The sequence below is a fragment of the Hyaena hyaena genome, unplaced genomic scaffold (genome assembly GCF_003009895.1).
Source record: "Hyaena hyaena isolate Hyena2069 unplaced genomic scaffold, ASM300989v1 scaffold_545, whole genome shotgun sequence".
Taxonomy (NCBI): Eukaryota; Metazoa; Chordata; class Mammalia; order Carnivora; family Hyaenidae; genus Hyaena; species Hyaena hyaena.
In genome coordinates this window covers 4,068-18,914 of record NW_024081178.1, presented here as the reverse complement: position 1 = coordinate 18,914, position 14,847 = coordinate 4,068, and the positions used below count along the sequence as shown (strand labels likewise).

The window sequence follows — 14,847 nt, the reverse complement described above, 5'->3', positions numbered from 1 at the left end:
CATGATCTCGCAGTTCATGGGTTTGAGCCCCACACTGGGTTCTGTGCAGGCAGCTCAGAGCCTGGAGCCTGTTTTGGATTCTGTGTCCCCCCTCTCTCTCTGCCCCTCTCCCGCTCATGCTGTCTCTCTGTTTCAAAAATAAATAAAAACTATAAAAAATTAAAAAAAAAAAAAAAGAAAAAGTGATAGAGACAATAAACAGATAAACACAAATTATAGATAGATAAATAGACAAATAGAGGAGATAGATACATGGAGAGAGGCTGGAATCAAGGGAGGAAGACAGGACAGGGAGAACAGAAACCATAATTTTAATGGGACCTATTTCAGAGTAGAGCTAAAACTCTGGAATCTTGTAAAAAGTGTCAAATGGCTATTTGTTAGACCTGATTGTTAGACCCATAAGGACAGGATGTGCGGTTCCCAAAGGAAGGCAGACCTCCGAAGGATATCCAAGTTAATGTGTGCCGTCCTGAGCAGGCTCCAAGCAGGTGTTCTTCCAAGCAATGCTAATATGGAACACGTTAATTTTGCTATTTGAAATTCCTACTAAAATTAGTGATACAGTCTTATGATTTATTTAAAAAGTCTACCCTTTCAAATTGCAGTGTTTTCCTGAATACATTACTTCAGCAATCTGCTGTGAGACAGTGTAAGGCGGACGGCTCGCGCAAACCAGCGTTAATATCGCATATGACACTTAGGACCTGAGGTTGGCTTTACATCATGTTTTCTTTCCTGGGGGTCTGTTTGTAAGTGACCACAGTCCATGAAGAAGAGAATAAAGGAAGTAAAGAACCATGGAGACAGCAGCTTTGTTCCCAGCACCTTTGGACATATTTACTCTGACCCGCCTCCTGTAACACCCTGCAGAGAAGCAATGAGAATCCATTATAGCCTAAGGGTCATGGTTGGATGGCTTGTAATGGGCCACAGACAGGGGGTCTCACCGGATCACTGTTTTCATTAGGTGTGTAAAAATGGCCATTTTATGATTCTTCTAAGCCAAGACAAAGGGAATCGGACAGGCTTTTGCTGGTGGTTAGCCTCGACGATCAGCCAGAGTCTGGTGTCAAGGGATATTCTTTATTCTATGCTATTAATGCTCCCTAAAGAGAAGATGTAGACCCAATCTTGGGCAAAGAACCTAGAGTGTGTCAGACAGTATGGGATTCTATAAATAGCCTACCTGGTATTAACACAGAAGTATACATTTGTAATGAAACTTGGCATCATTTTCAATCAGGGATGGGCAGAGATGCAAATAAAAATGACATTGAGTGAATACATTTGTAGGAAAATTATAAATACGTAAGGTGCACACCATGACGGTGTATATACGCATACACGGTGAGATGATCACTACGGTCAAGCTCATCAACGCACCCTTCACGTCGTTCCATGGTTTGTGTGTGGTGAGACACCTGGAGTGCAGACTTCCTGTGAACTTCTGGCGCTCAGTACAATGCAGTCACCTACGGGCACCACTCTGCACCTTGGTCACTCCACTCATCCGACAGAACGGCAACTCTGGCCAACGTCCCTCCGTGTCCGTCACTCCCTGGCCCCCGCTCATCACTGTCCCACTCGATGCGACTACGGATTGACCTGTTTTAGATTCCACAGACAGTGGGACGTTGATCTTTTTGTCTTTATATGTCTGTCTTACTTCACTTAGCATAATGTCTTCCAGGTTCATCCACACCATTAACAAACGGAAGTACCTCCTTTTTCTAAGACTGGATAATACTCCTGTATACGTGAACGCACATTTCTTTATCCACTCACGTGCAGATGGACACTCCTGCTTGTTTTCCTATCGAGGCCACTGTGAATACGAACGATGCTGAGATGGTTTGGGACTGTGAATGACTCAGTGACATTTAGCCAAAGTGGTTTCTTTAGCTCCTTAGACACAGGCACACCTTCCACCCCGCCTTGTTCCCTGCAGATGGCCACCTCCACATGCTGGCACGGCTCTGCCCATGGCTGTTTCTCGGTGGTGCTTCCCCTGCTCACTCTGTCCGACAAAGCCCACCTCTGTGTCAACACTGCTGTTTCCCTGCAATGTTCTGTCTTTTGGAATCCTCGCAGTCTTCTCTTCCTGCCTGCCTCACACCCCCACGGTCAATGCCACGAGGGCAGGAACTACACTTCCTCCACCTGCTGAGGCCAACAAGTGAGTCAGTCTCTGGGGACTTACTGAAAGCTCCATCCACGCAGGCCACATGCTTGGGATGAAAACAAAGAGGAGATGGGCGAGGTTTTAATCTTCAAAGAAAACTGAAAGTCTGCTGGGGGTGTTTTGCTAAACACAAAGTCATTACCAGGCTTCTACCTGTTACAGATTAAAATCTCTAACAGATAAAATAGGAAGGGGTAAGACACAGTAAATAAAAACTAAAGACAAAGTTCTAGACTTAAAAAAATTGAAAACCCACAGAGGATATTTTGATAAGTACAGAATAATTATAGAAGTTAACATATACAAGTAAAGATTTCTTAGTGACAATAGATGAAATCATTTACTTTCCAATCTCCAAACAGAATCTCAGGTTGGTCAGAAAGGGATGCTTCTCACTCTGGATTTTGGTATCATCTTTAAGGTATCTTCTTGGCATTTTGTAATATTATGTATTTTTTCTTTTGCAAATTCTTAGGATCTCACTGTTGTCACAGAGTTGGTCTGAGTAACTCCTCCTAATGAGCTTTTTTTTTTTTTTTTTTTTTTTTTTTTTTTTTTTTTTTTTTTTTAGGGAGATTCTTTTGGAACTCTTCAGAGAATCCATTGAGACTTCTCTTGATATTGTATCACTTCTCAATGTCTGTCTGATCTTGCTCTCTTCTCTCCCTTCTCTTCCCCCTGGTGAGTAACTCCTCCTAATGAGCTTTTTTTTTTTTTTTTTTTTTTTTTGCATTAGCAAGTGTATCAAAACCCCCATAGACTCTCTGAGAATAAACTATCCTCTGTTTAAACACTTCTAAGTCAAGTGCTTCTAAAGTATGTATAGAAGACTTGTTTCTTAACCTTTGCAAAAGAAACATAAATCAATATCTACAAAATATGACCCAGAGTGACCTTACACCCATATGTTTATCTTCTGGGAACAATTAAAAACATTTAAGTATTAATTCCCTACATGATTCTTCCCTGTCTCTCTTTCTCTATGCTTCCATTTGTTCATTAATTCCTCAGTTATTCATATATTCAAGGCAAATTAATGTCTGGGCCCTCTATCACAAACCCAGCTTTGTGCACATCTTCTCATTTGTATAAGTACACTTTAAAAACACCGCTACCACCACACAGGCCAGTGATGTGCTTATCAACAAAGGGGCTTCTTAAAAGAGCGAGGTACTAAATCAATTGTCCTGAATGCTAAGTTTTATCAGTACAAAAACACATTTCAAGACAAAGTAGAACCATTTAAATTGGGCACCAGTTGCTCTTAAAATTTGAATTAGCATCAGAAACGGTGGGGAGAGGGAGGGCTGAGAAGACACCACGTTTCCAGGTCCCAATTTAGTGTTCCTCTCCTGACCCCACACCAGAGGTAGACAGCAGTGCCTCACATAAGGGGGCCACCCCACACACCACCGAGCAATGCTTTCTACATGCAAGCCCGTGTGTGGGAATATGGCTGTGCCACCAGTCGCACCTAGGTCTATGGACTTAAAGGTTTCTTGGGCTGTAGGAACACATGATGTGCTTTCCTATGAAAGGGTGTTGAGCAAATTAAAGCAGAAACAGTGGCTGATGATGAATTTTAAATAAACCTGCAAAATCTGTTTTCTTTTACTTTGTTCTTACGAGTTGGAAGGGAAGATCTGCCAAACTGATACAAACCAACCATAATGGGATTTGTATTGTTTTAGACACAATATAACAAATTGGAGTGGCCAATAAGTACAGGTTTTTACATGGAACGCAGAGGGTTTTCAGAACACTGTACATACTCTGTCTGGTACTATAATGGTGGGTACACATTCACTTTTTCACACTCTCAGAATGAACAACGCCAAGAAGAGCCCTCATGTAGACCTTGGGCTCTGGGCGATGATGGCGTCCACGTGGGGTCATCAGGTGCAACAAATGCACACCTGGTGGGGGTGCTGGTCATGAGCGAGGCTGTGCAGGGAGGGTGAGGGGGGACAGGAGAAATCTGTGGCTTCCTCTTAACTTTGCTGTGAATGTAAACCTGTTCTAAGAAGCCTGCATACATACATACAACTTCATATCCTTTTAAACAATGAATAGAATCCTTGAGTCTTATAAAAAGTTAACTTACATATTTTATCTAATTAGAATGCTATTTTGTTATCAGAGCCTGGATAATTTGTTTTATATAATTAATTCAAATTGAATTCTAAAATCTTAAAAAATATCTCCAAACCTGGAGACTCTATATATAAGTGTTTCCATACATGTCACCTGCCTCAATTCTGCTAGGAGGTTCCACACACTGTTTCTCTAACTAATTCATCTTCAGTATTCTTATCAAAGAGGCACAGAGGGACTTAAATTAGAATCAAAACAAAACAAAACCAAAATCTAACAGGGGTGTCTGGGTGGCTCAACTGGTTGAGTGTCCAACTTCAGCTCAGGTCATGATCTCCCAGTTAGTGAGTTTGAGCCTCGCATCAGGCTCTGTGCTGACAGCTCAGAGCATAGAGCCTGCTAAGGATTCTGTCCCTCTGTGCCCCCTCCGCTGCTTGTGCTCTCTCAAAAATAAATTTTAAAAAATAAAAAATAAGCAAACAAAAGGGATGGCACTTTTTCCTTCTTCTGTGTAACTGTGGAACAGCTCATTATACGTAAACACGTCGCACTCAACTCCGCCCCAAAGATAACCGCAGAGTAAGCAATGCACTTGTCGCCAGTACGTCCCCAGCTACGCAGCTAGCTGGCGTCTCCACCCTGCAGCCAGCAGCGGTAGGCACTTGCTGGGCCGTCCAGACAGGTGGGGACAGGCACAGACAGCAGCACGGATCCTAACGCAAACGCCCCACCAGTGCTCCGACACACTGCACTCATCCAAGTGTGCCAGCTACGAGTGGAGTGCCATACTTAGCAGGGCACGCAACTTTTGCCCAAAGCGCGGCTCCTTTAAGAACCTTGTGATATTGCCACTGGATGAAATCTGATTGTTCCTGGAGCCAAGAGCTGATGTGGACACATTTGTGGGAATGAAGGGGTGCATTGGGGGCCTCCGTTTTCCACACTGCTGCTACCCAGGCAAGAAGGGAAGAAGGGCAACTGGTGCCCCCCCCAGGCAAGTCTTCTACCCTCTCTAGAAGTTCACTTCTCTGTTTGCGCTAAGTCTTCCCGTATGAAAATTCTTAGGCTGGATGACTGACGTGAATAATCACCCCACGCAAGCCTCTGTCACATGGCCGCTTTTAATGTGTGTACTTGTTTCAGGCTGAGGCCTCAAGTGCCCTCCAAAAGTCAGCATCTTCCAAACACCTTTGCAGGTACACAGAGACATGGCCAAAAGTATGCACAAATGCACATGCGCACTGCCTTCTAAAGGCGCTGTAGCACTGACCGACTCATATCCAACCTCTAGCATATAATAATCTCTTTTCATTTTATTATTTTGTTATGTTTATTTATTTTTGAGAGAGAGAGAGAGACAAAGCACAAGCATGGTGTGGGGGGGCGGGCAGCTAGGAAGAAAGGGAGACACAGGATCTGAGGCAGCTCCAGGCTCTGAGCTGTCAGCACAGAGCCCGACGTGGGGCTCAAGCTCACAAACCACGAGACCATGACCTGAGCCGGAGTTGAACATTTAACTGACTAATCCACCCAGATGCTCCTCTTTTTAATTTTATTTTAGAGAGAGAGAGAAAGAGAGAGAGTTGGGGAGAGAGACAGAGAGAGAGAGAGAGAATCTTAAGCAGGCCCCACGCTCGGCACAGAGCCTGAAGCAGGGCTCGATCCTATGACCTCGGGATCATGACCTGATTGGAAATCAAGAGTTGGACAGTCAACAGACAGAGCCACCCAGGTGCCCCTATAATAATCTTTTTAAAAGCACAGCAGGAACTGCTTTTTTCATGCTAAGATGTGACAAATCACATACTCATTTCAGCAGAAGCTCATGACTGCTCCGTTGACAGAGGAGTTCCTAAAGTTCCTTAGTCCTGCAGAATCTTGGCCACGAGGGGAAGCTGAAACCCCAACAGGCCACAGACTCCCATGGTGTGTGAATCAGGCTTAGTGATAAAATAGAGGAGTCACATACTGTTTCATCTCACCAGTAACTTAGAGTGTGTCATCTACGTTTTAATACGTTTTTATCACAAACATTGTTCAAAGTGAAGGAGTTTTCTTGTTATGTCTATATAGTTACAAAATTGGGGTATCCAGCTCTATCCGAGGGCCAAATGGAATTAGAATTTTCTATGTATGTTCATGCTTCTGATATAGTGGCTTTTCACTAATTATTAATTGTTATCATTAATTTTGCCATGCCTAATTCATGGCAATTCCTTTCTTTTTCTTTTTTTCATTTTTTAAAAAAATGTTTATTTTTGAGAGTAAGAAAGAGAGACAGAGTGTGAGCAAGGGAGGGGCAGAGAGAGAGGGAGACACAGAATCTGAATCAATCTCTAGGCTCCAAACTGTCAGCACAGAGTGTGATGCAGGACTCAAACTCAGGAACTGCAAGATCATAACCTGAGCCAAAGTCAGTCGTTTAACAGACTGAGCCACCCAGGTGCCCCAAAACTTAATTTATGATGAATTAAGAGACCACCATATTCTTATAAAGCTATAATTAATTATATTTTATGTTCTTTCCAATTTTAATAATAAAATATTAATAAAGTACACCTAGTAGTAATATTGTGGGGATATATATAATATACATATAATATATATATTATATATATATATATTACCTGCTAAGTGGGTAGACCTTTAACATACTTATTTAGGTTAAAAACTACGCCTTTATCCATAAATAATGAATATCAAAAGTCAGTATGCAACAATGCAGTAGAAGCCAATTCTTTTTTTTATCAGCAACTATTTTTTTACAAATAGTTTATTGCCAAGTTGGTTTCCATATAACACCCAGTGCTCATCCCCACAAGTGCCCTCCTCCATGCCCATCTCCCCCCTCCCCCCCGCATCCATCAGTCCTCAGTTTGTTCTCAGCATTCAAGAGTCTCTCATGGTTTGCCTCTCTCCCTTTCCCCCACCATTTCCCCCCTTCTTCTCCCCCATGGTCCAATTCTTACAAAACGTACAAAAACATATGAAACGCCTGCAGATTCCAGCACTAAACTGTATACATCCTCCTTCCTTAGCTGGTGTTTTTCACTGGTAACTGGGAGTCAGACCAAATGCTGTATCAAATATACTGCAAACTGTTACCAACTATCCTTTAAATCCAGCCAGTAACGCTGACGCCTCCAGAAACAGATGACGGGTATTCAGATAGGGGACATGCTGAGATATGAAAAGCTCATTAGCAAAGCTACCATCACAGTTAGAAACAGGGAAAGTAGCTGATTTGAATTCCCAATATTCCTTGAAATGTTAATAGGAGAAAATCTCAAGGAACGTAGTTTGGCCAAATTGAACATGGTGTGTTTCCCAAAAACATAGCTGTGTCCCCTATATCCTGGCCTCCAGTCAGACTTTGGATGTTGTCATACATGATGCACGTACTATTCGAGTATTTTAGCAATAATGTGGAAGCCAGAGATTATAAACCAGAATACTAACATTCTGCTTTTATAGTGCCTGGCCCCCAGAAAAAGGCTTTAAAATACAGTGACTTATTCAGCAAACTAAGTCATTAAAATCTCACAAGAGGCACCTGGGTGGCTCAGTTGGTTAAGTCTCAGACTTCAGGTCAGGTCATGGTCTCGCAGTTCATGAGTTCGAGCCCCACATCAGTCTCTCTGCTCTCAGTACAGAGCCCGATTTGGATCCTCTATCCCCCAACCCCACTTGTGTTCTCTCTCTCTCAATAAATAAATATTTAAAAAATCAAATCTCTCAAAATATTTAAGATAATAAAGTCCAAATCCCATACCTACCATTTTCCACCAAAGTTTTAGGGTAAGAAATGTGCATTAAATAGCTATGGTCACTGCCCTGAGCCTGCTGACATCACTACTGTGGAAGACAAATTATTATTGGAAACAAATGAGGGCATTACATATAATAAATCAAACTTTTCTTAGTTTTTCAAAAATTCCTCTTATTTCATTCACTAAACACACCAAATGAAGGGGTTCTGCAGGCTGAGGTCAGCCAGGTTACATGGTGTCAGTTAGGAGCAACACAGGCTGGGCTGGGCGGGGACGTGGCAGCAGGGCCAGTTGGGGTGTGACTTTGACTTTAATGAGATACAAGCTAATCCCTAGATGGGAAGGAAAACCACATAAAGAGTATGAATAGAGGCTGGAGGACCTGGTGGCAGGAAAACCACAGAACTCAAAGACATTTGCTCACATGTTTTCAATAGACAATGAAGAGAGGTCAGCAGTAGAATATAAGCAAATGTTGATGGTGAAATCTTAATTTTAAGGAGACTTAAAATATAATATTCTGGCAAACTTTGTTTTCAGAAGTAGAAAATGAAAGCAAGGAAAGACAAAGGACTTATTTTGCAATTATTAGGAAAATATTTAGAAATCCAATGGGGAATTCCTGAGTCTTGAGTTGGTGACTTTTAGGTTTTATTTCCACATTCACATAGAAATAGAGGAAGAGTAGAAGTTGTAAAATACAACTCCATTTTCAGAAGTATTTCTTAACTTTTCTTACAAAATGCTCATTTTTAAAGTATTGCTTTGAAATTTTTGGCCTACTGTCATTCATTTTGGTTTGGTTTGGTTTTCCAATCCCGATCTCAAATGATTTAATACACTACAGATGTAGCAATTATTTCCTATATGACTAGTTCAAGTCTCTGATAATTAAACACTGCCACAAACTCAACACCAAAAAACACCAGAATCCAATTAAAAATGGGCAGAGAACCTGAAGAGTTTTCCAAAGAAGACATCCAGATGGCCAACAGACACATGAAAAGATGGTCAACATTACTAATCAGAAGGGAAATGCAAATCAAAACCACAGCAAGATATCACCTCACACCTTAGAGAATGTCTAGAATCAGAGAGACAAGGAAAAGACCAGTGTTGGTGAGGGTGTGGAGACACAGGGGCCTCCGTCCACTGCTGGCGTACATGAAACCTTGTGTAGCCACTGTGGAAAACAGTAAGAAGTCTCGGTGAACAATTAGAAATAGGAATACCATATGATCCAGTAGGTCGGCTAGTGGGTGTTTAATCCTCAAAATCCCCACTAATTTGAAAAGCTAGGCACACTTCTGTTTATGGCAGCATGATTTACAGGGGGCAAGCTAACAGAAGTAACCCAAGGGTCCACGGGTGGATGGATAAAGAAGAGGTCTACACATACATCAGAATACCACGTGGCCAAAAATAGATGAGATCTCGACCTTTGCAACAAGGTACATGGAGCTAGAGTGTATTATGCTGAGCGAAACAAGTCAGAGAAAGCCAGATTCCACAGGATTTTACTTACATGTGGAATTTAGGACAAAAGAAAACAAAAGAGCAAATGACCAAACAAACCAACAAAAGCAGTAACAGACTCATAAACACAGAACAAACTGATGGTTCCCAGAGGGCAGGGGATGGGGAGTGACGGGAAAAACTGATTAACTTTAATGGCTTTTTTTAAAAATGTTTTATTTATTTCTGAGAGAGAGAGAGACAGCGTGAGCAGGAGAGGGGCACAGAGTGAGAGGGAAACACAGAATCCGAAACAGGCTCCAAGCTCTGAGCTGTCAGCACAGAGCCCGATGCGGGGCTCGAACCCACAAACCATGAGATCATGACCTGAGCCGAAGTCAGCCACTTAACAGACTGAGCCACTCAAGCGCCCCTGTTATGATTAACTTTAAATAGGAGAAATAATTTGGTAAATTGGGTGTTTTGTTTTAGAAAAAATGTGTGAAACAGAAAACCGAATTTAGGTATTTAGCTGGGATTAAGTATAAATTGCAGGAGCCTTGGTAATTAGAAATGTTACTCTGTCAGAAGAATTTTTTAACTCCTCTTTTAATACACTTTTTAGAAATTTTCTTTTTTTTTATTTTTTTTATTTTATTTTTTTTAATGTTTTATTTATTTCTAGGAGACAGAGAGAGAGACAGCGTGAGCAGGGGAGGGTCAGAGGGAGTCACAGACTGAAACAGGCTCCAGGCTCTGAGCTGGCAGTCAGCACAGAGCCCGACGCGGGGCTCGAACCCACGAACCGCGAGATCATGACCTAAGCGAAAGTCGGAAGCTTAACCGACTAAGCCACCCAGGGGCCCCTAGAAATTTTCAAAGTAGGGAAAAGTATGCAATGATAGAGCGGTAGGACTGACGTAAGTATTTATTAAAAAAATGAAATGTTCTGCAAAATAAAAGTGTTGTATACATACCACAGTATCAGGAAATAAAAGTGGTCAAAATGGGACGTTCCCTAAGGAGCCCATCTCATCGGACTCAGTGAAGCCCATAGAACTCAAGTGTATCAATAATTTCTCCTCCTTTTGCACACACATGCGCACTGCATGCACCACACACCAGACACACACACCACATACGTCCCCCCACATGCACACTGGGTTTCCTGATTGAAAAAAAAAAAAAAAAAAAAAGCTTCACTTTTTATTTACCCAAAGTTGTTTTGATGTTTAAACTATATTTGTTATTTTTTCTGAATATCTTGTTTATGCCAGAAATCACGATGATGGGAAGAGATACACAACAAAACATGTTTACAGTTTTCCAAGATGTAAAACTCACAGCACAAAATAAATAAGTAAAAAGCTCTTACATTTTGGAAGAAAAAAATTTTACAAATGCCTTAATCACTGGAGAGGTAAAGTCAAGAGGACAGGGAAGGAGAATTTCTAACGCAGGGAGGAACGCCAGTAAAAGGAAGATACACTATATCTGACTGATCAACTGTAAATCATTTATCGGAAGAGCGATTCTTCAAACTGTGAATTCCCTCCTATAGAACATGGTAACGCATCTATACTTGGACACTCTTAACATGATTGTCAAAAGCAATGTATTACACATCCTGAAGGAAATTTCACACGTTCCTACAAAAGTTATCAAATAATTTTTATAAACTTTAAGCATTTTAGCCTTAAGTTCTTAGGCACAACTGTAAAACAACTGAAAATATATAATTATTTACAGAAAGACACCTTGTCCAAGATAAATACACATCTAAATTTCCCACACAAAAAAATACAAGTAGGTTTTCCCATCTGCAAATAACATGTACAAGCTTTGATTCCAACTGAGAAAGAAAAGTGTGTTGGAAGGCACAACTTAGGAGAAAGATACTATTTCTAGGACACGCTTGATATTCCACCGCATATATAAACACTAAAATCATTTAAAAGCTGCAATTCAATGTGCTGTGAATCAGCAGAGGGCTATGTAACACTACCGCAAGTGTAACTGTGTCATTATCATCCTGTGCACCAAGAGTCCATTTACCCAGTGACTCAGAGATCAACCTTCAAGCATGGAACGGTGTGCACTGTCCTCAGCGGCAGCAGTTTGGTGGCGCCGTCCAAACAGGAGATGAGGGACCTGGAATCCCAATCCCGACTCCCCCAGAAGGTTCTCTAGAGCAGGAGTGACCTGACCGCCACCGGTGGGTCCTGCTGGGGACTTCTCTCAACACTAAACAGAACGTGCACTCCCTCTGGGCCGCCCCCGCGAGCCTCCTCTCCCTCCCTGCCTCACCTGCACGCCTCCTCTCCCTCTCCCTGCCTCACCTGCACGCCTCCTCTCCCTCCCTGCCTCACCCTCACACCTCCTCTCCCTCTCCCTGCCTCACCTGCAGGCCTCCTCTCCCTCTCCCTGCCTCACCTGCAGGCCTCCTCTCCCTCTCCCTGCCTCACCTGCAGGCCTCCTCTCCCTCTCCTTGCCTCACCTGCACCCCTCCTCTCCCTCTCCTTGCCTCACCTGCACCCCTCCTCTCCCTCTCCCTGCCTCACCTGCACCCCTCCTCTCCCTCTCCCTGCCTCACCTGCAGGCCTCCTCTCCCTCTCCCTGCCTCACCTGCACACATTCTCTCTGCCGCACCCGCACACCTCCTCTCCCTCTCTGTGCCGCACATCCTTCCTCTCCGGCTTCAATGCTCCCAAGGACCACGAGTGCACACCAGGTATGAGGCACAGAAAGCGCCCGTGGCCGTGCTCCTGACCCCGCCTACTTCCCCACTGCGGCCACGGGAAGCCACCCAGCCTCCCCTGTGTCTTGATCTACAAAACCAGAGCGGTGCTCACTCCCACGCAGGGTTCCCAGGCTGAAACAGCACGGTGCAGGCCCAGTGTGGGCATCTTGCACGGGACCCAGAGGCACCGTTAGTGGTGGTCGTGGCCTCCCCTGCCAGGCCAGGCCCCCTTCTGCCACCGAGCAGAGGGAGTCTGCTGCTCCACACCTCATGAGCCTTCACAACCACACTGTCTGCCTCCCTTCCAGGGAGGAATTCCTAACTCCCCAGCTTATCCGGAAGTGGGTCCTTTATCCTTTGATTTCCAGAGAAAAATTTCTAACTCTACATTTTCTCCTTTATTTCATGGCAGTGTGCTTCTCATAAAAATGTCATCTTGGCAAAGCACGAAGGCGTGGGTCCTGTGGATTCTTCAGGAGGAACGAGAAATCCATAAAATGATAAGAAAGAAGCAAGTTGGGGGTGTGTGAACATGACAGAGATGAGCATTAAAAATAGAATCCCTTCAGCAAAAATCATCAAAATGCCAATAAAACTGTCCAAGATATAGAATACTCATACAACAACAGAGATTATCCAGATGACCGGGCGGGAGGAGGCAAATGCAAAGCTGTGATGGAGGGGCATCAGAAGTGCTTCATGGTGTAAACTGAGAGAACAAACCAGTGAGAGCTCCAAAAGAACTGTATTAATCCTAAAACGAAGCAAGAATCAGAAGCATTATTTAAAAAATTACTGAAATATATTCTCAGATGGAGGAAAGAGGAGAGCAGTTTATTAAAAAGAGAGAGAGTGGAAAACTGGGATTTAAGAATCAGAATACAGTAACTACCACCGTAGAACAAATCAGGGCATTATTAGACGTGGTGGAATGCAGAACTAACACTTAAAAGAATACTGAAATCTACCAGCCGAACGTACGTGCAGAAAATGAGTTGGAGCTTTGAAGGTCTAAAAGATGAAAGTATTGCCAGAGAAAATTATAGATCTGCAGATAAAAGCAGAAGATATTAAGTTGGCCAAGAAGTAATTGGAACAAAGGGTCCTAGTTAATAATTTAAAAAATAGTAATAGAAGGCAAATTTTTTGCAGCTGATAAAAGCACTGAGAACGGAGTTTAAAAATGGTTTGTTACGGCTCCACTTAAACAAAGCAAAATAACAAGAAGCATGTAGGACTGGATCTCACAGAACTGTTTAAGGCAACCAGAAGAATTCTACACACAAACCCAGAAGAAAAAGTGGCTTCTATTTGAAGAAACACCAAAGTTAATTTGTTTTGTTTTTTAACACAATTAAACTCAAACAACGAATGGGGTGCCTGGGTGGCTCAATAGGTTGTGTCTGAGTTTGGCTCAGGTCATGATCTCGATGTTTGTGGGTTCGAGCCCCACGTCGGGCTCTGTGCTGACAGCTCGGAGCCTGGAGCCTGCTTCGGATTCTGGGTCTCCCTCTCTCTCTGCCCCTCCTCCTGATCGCACTCTGTCTCTCTCTCTGTCTTTGTCTCTCTAAAAAATAAAGATTATTTTTTTAAAAAACTAACAATGATGGGGGTGCCTGGGTGGGCCAGATGGTTAAGTATCTGACTTCAGCTCAGGTCATGATCTCATGGTTCGCGGGTCGAGCCCTGTGTCGGGCTCTGTGCTGACAGCTCAGAGCCTGGAGCCTGTTTCAGATTCTCTGTCTCCCTCTCTCTCTGACCTCCCCCTCCCCCCGTGCTCACACTGTCTCTCTCTCTCTCAGAAATAAATAAAACATTTAAAAAAACAAAACTAAAAATGATGGATCAACAAGATTACAAATCCCAAATGAAGAAGAATGTTCTTTTTAGCACGCTTCTTTTGTGAAGAGGTTATTTTATGTGAGAAGGAAGAGAAAATCTTTTACATATTTTCAAACGTCTCAGGTGTTTTATTAACATACTCCTTGGGGCATTTCCAACCACAAGATTTATTTTAAAGAGTGAGCTCAAGGATGCTTTGTTTGAGTCTAATAAGAGTCTAAAGGAAGTTACAAAACTACACAGAAAGGGTGAGATGGTAAAAATAAAAGCACGTGTATTTATTCAGCCTATGAAATAACAGAGCTACTTAAGTGAAGAATGGGGCGACCCCTCGGCTCCTGGGGCTGAGCACTGTAGCCGCGATGCGCCCTCTCGCCGGGCGGCTTGTCCCCCAACAGGCTGGAGGCTAGGGCTTCGGTTGGGATTGGCAGGGAGATAGCCGGAGCGCAGCCCCTACAGCCGCGGACCCGGGGCGGTGCTGTGTCCCACCTTCACCCACCGCGGCCCCGAAGACTCCCCGAGGCCACGGACACGTGTCCACTTCCACAGCCCCCATCCCCAGTCCCCTGAAGACAAGGGGAGCCCTGGAGTCACTTGAGTTCTAACAAGTACAGTGCAGGGGGAAGGGCCTAACCTGCACAGAATGAGGAGGTGAAAACAAGAAACCGGCCTCCCCCACCATTAGTCACACTCAGTGGTTCAGGGACATAAATTACCTGCGGTCCGCTTCCAGATGAAGCCCTGTAAAGTGGCAGTTACAC

At 43.4% G+C, this 14,847-nt stretch overlaps 1 protein-coding gene across 1 annotated transcript in view; it reads right to left on the bottom strand.

The window, feature by feature from the left end:
* The window catches only part of CSMD1 (CUB and Sushi multiple domains 1), a 467,695-nt gene extending 453,053 nt beyond the window's left edge, over positions 1 to 14,642 (bottom strand). The window contains exons 1-3 of the mRNA XM_039255776.1: positions 14,544 to 14,642; positions 12,130 to 12,332; positions 1,789 to 2,020 (exon numbers count right to left, since the gene is read on the bottom strand). Of these exons, the coding sequence (XP_039111707.1) occupies positions 1,789 to 2,020; positions 12,130 to 12,332; positions 14,544 to 14,642 (534 nt within the window). The remainder of the gene's footprint in view (positions 1 to 1,788; positions 2,021 to 12,129; positions 12,333 to 14,543) is intronic.
* Positions 14,643 to 14,847: the final 205 nt, after the last annotated feature.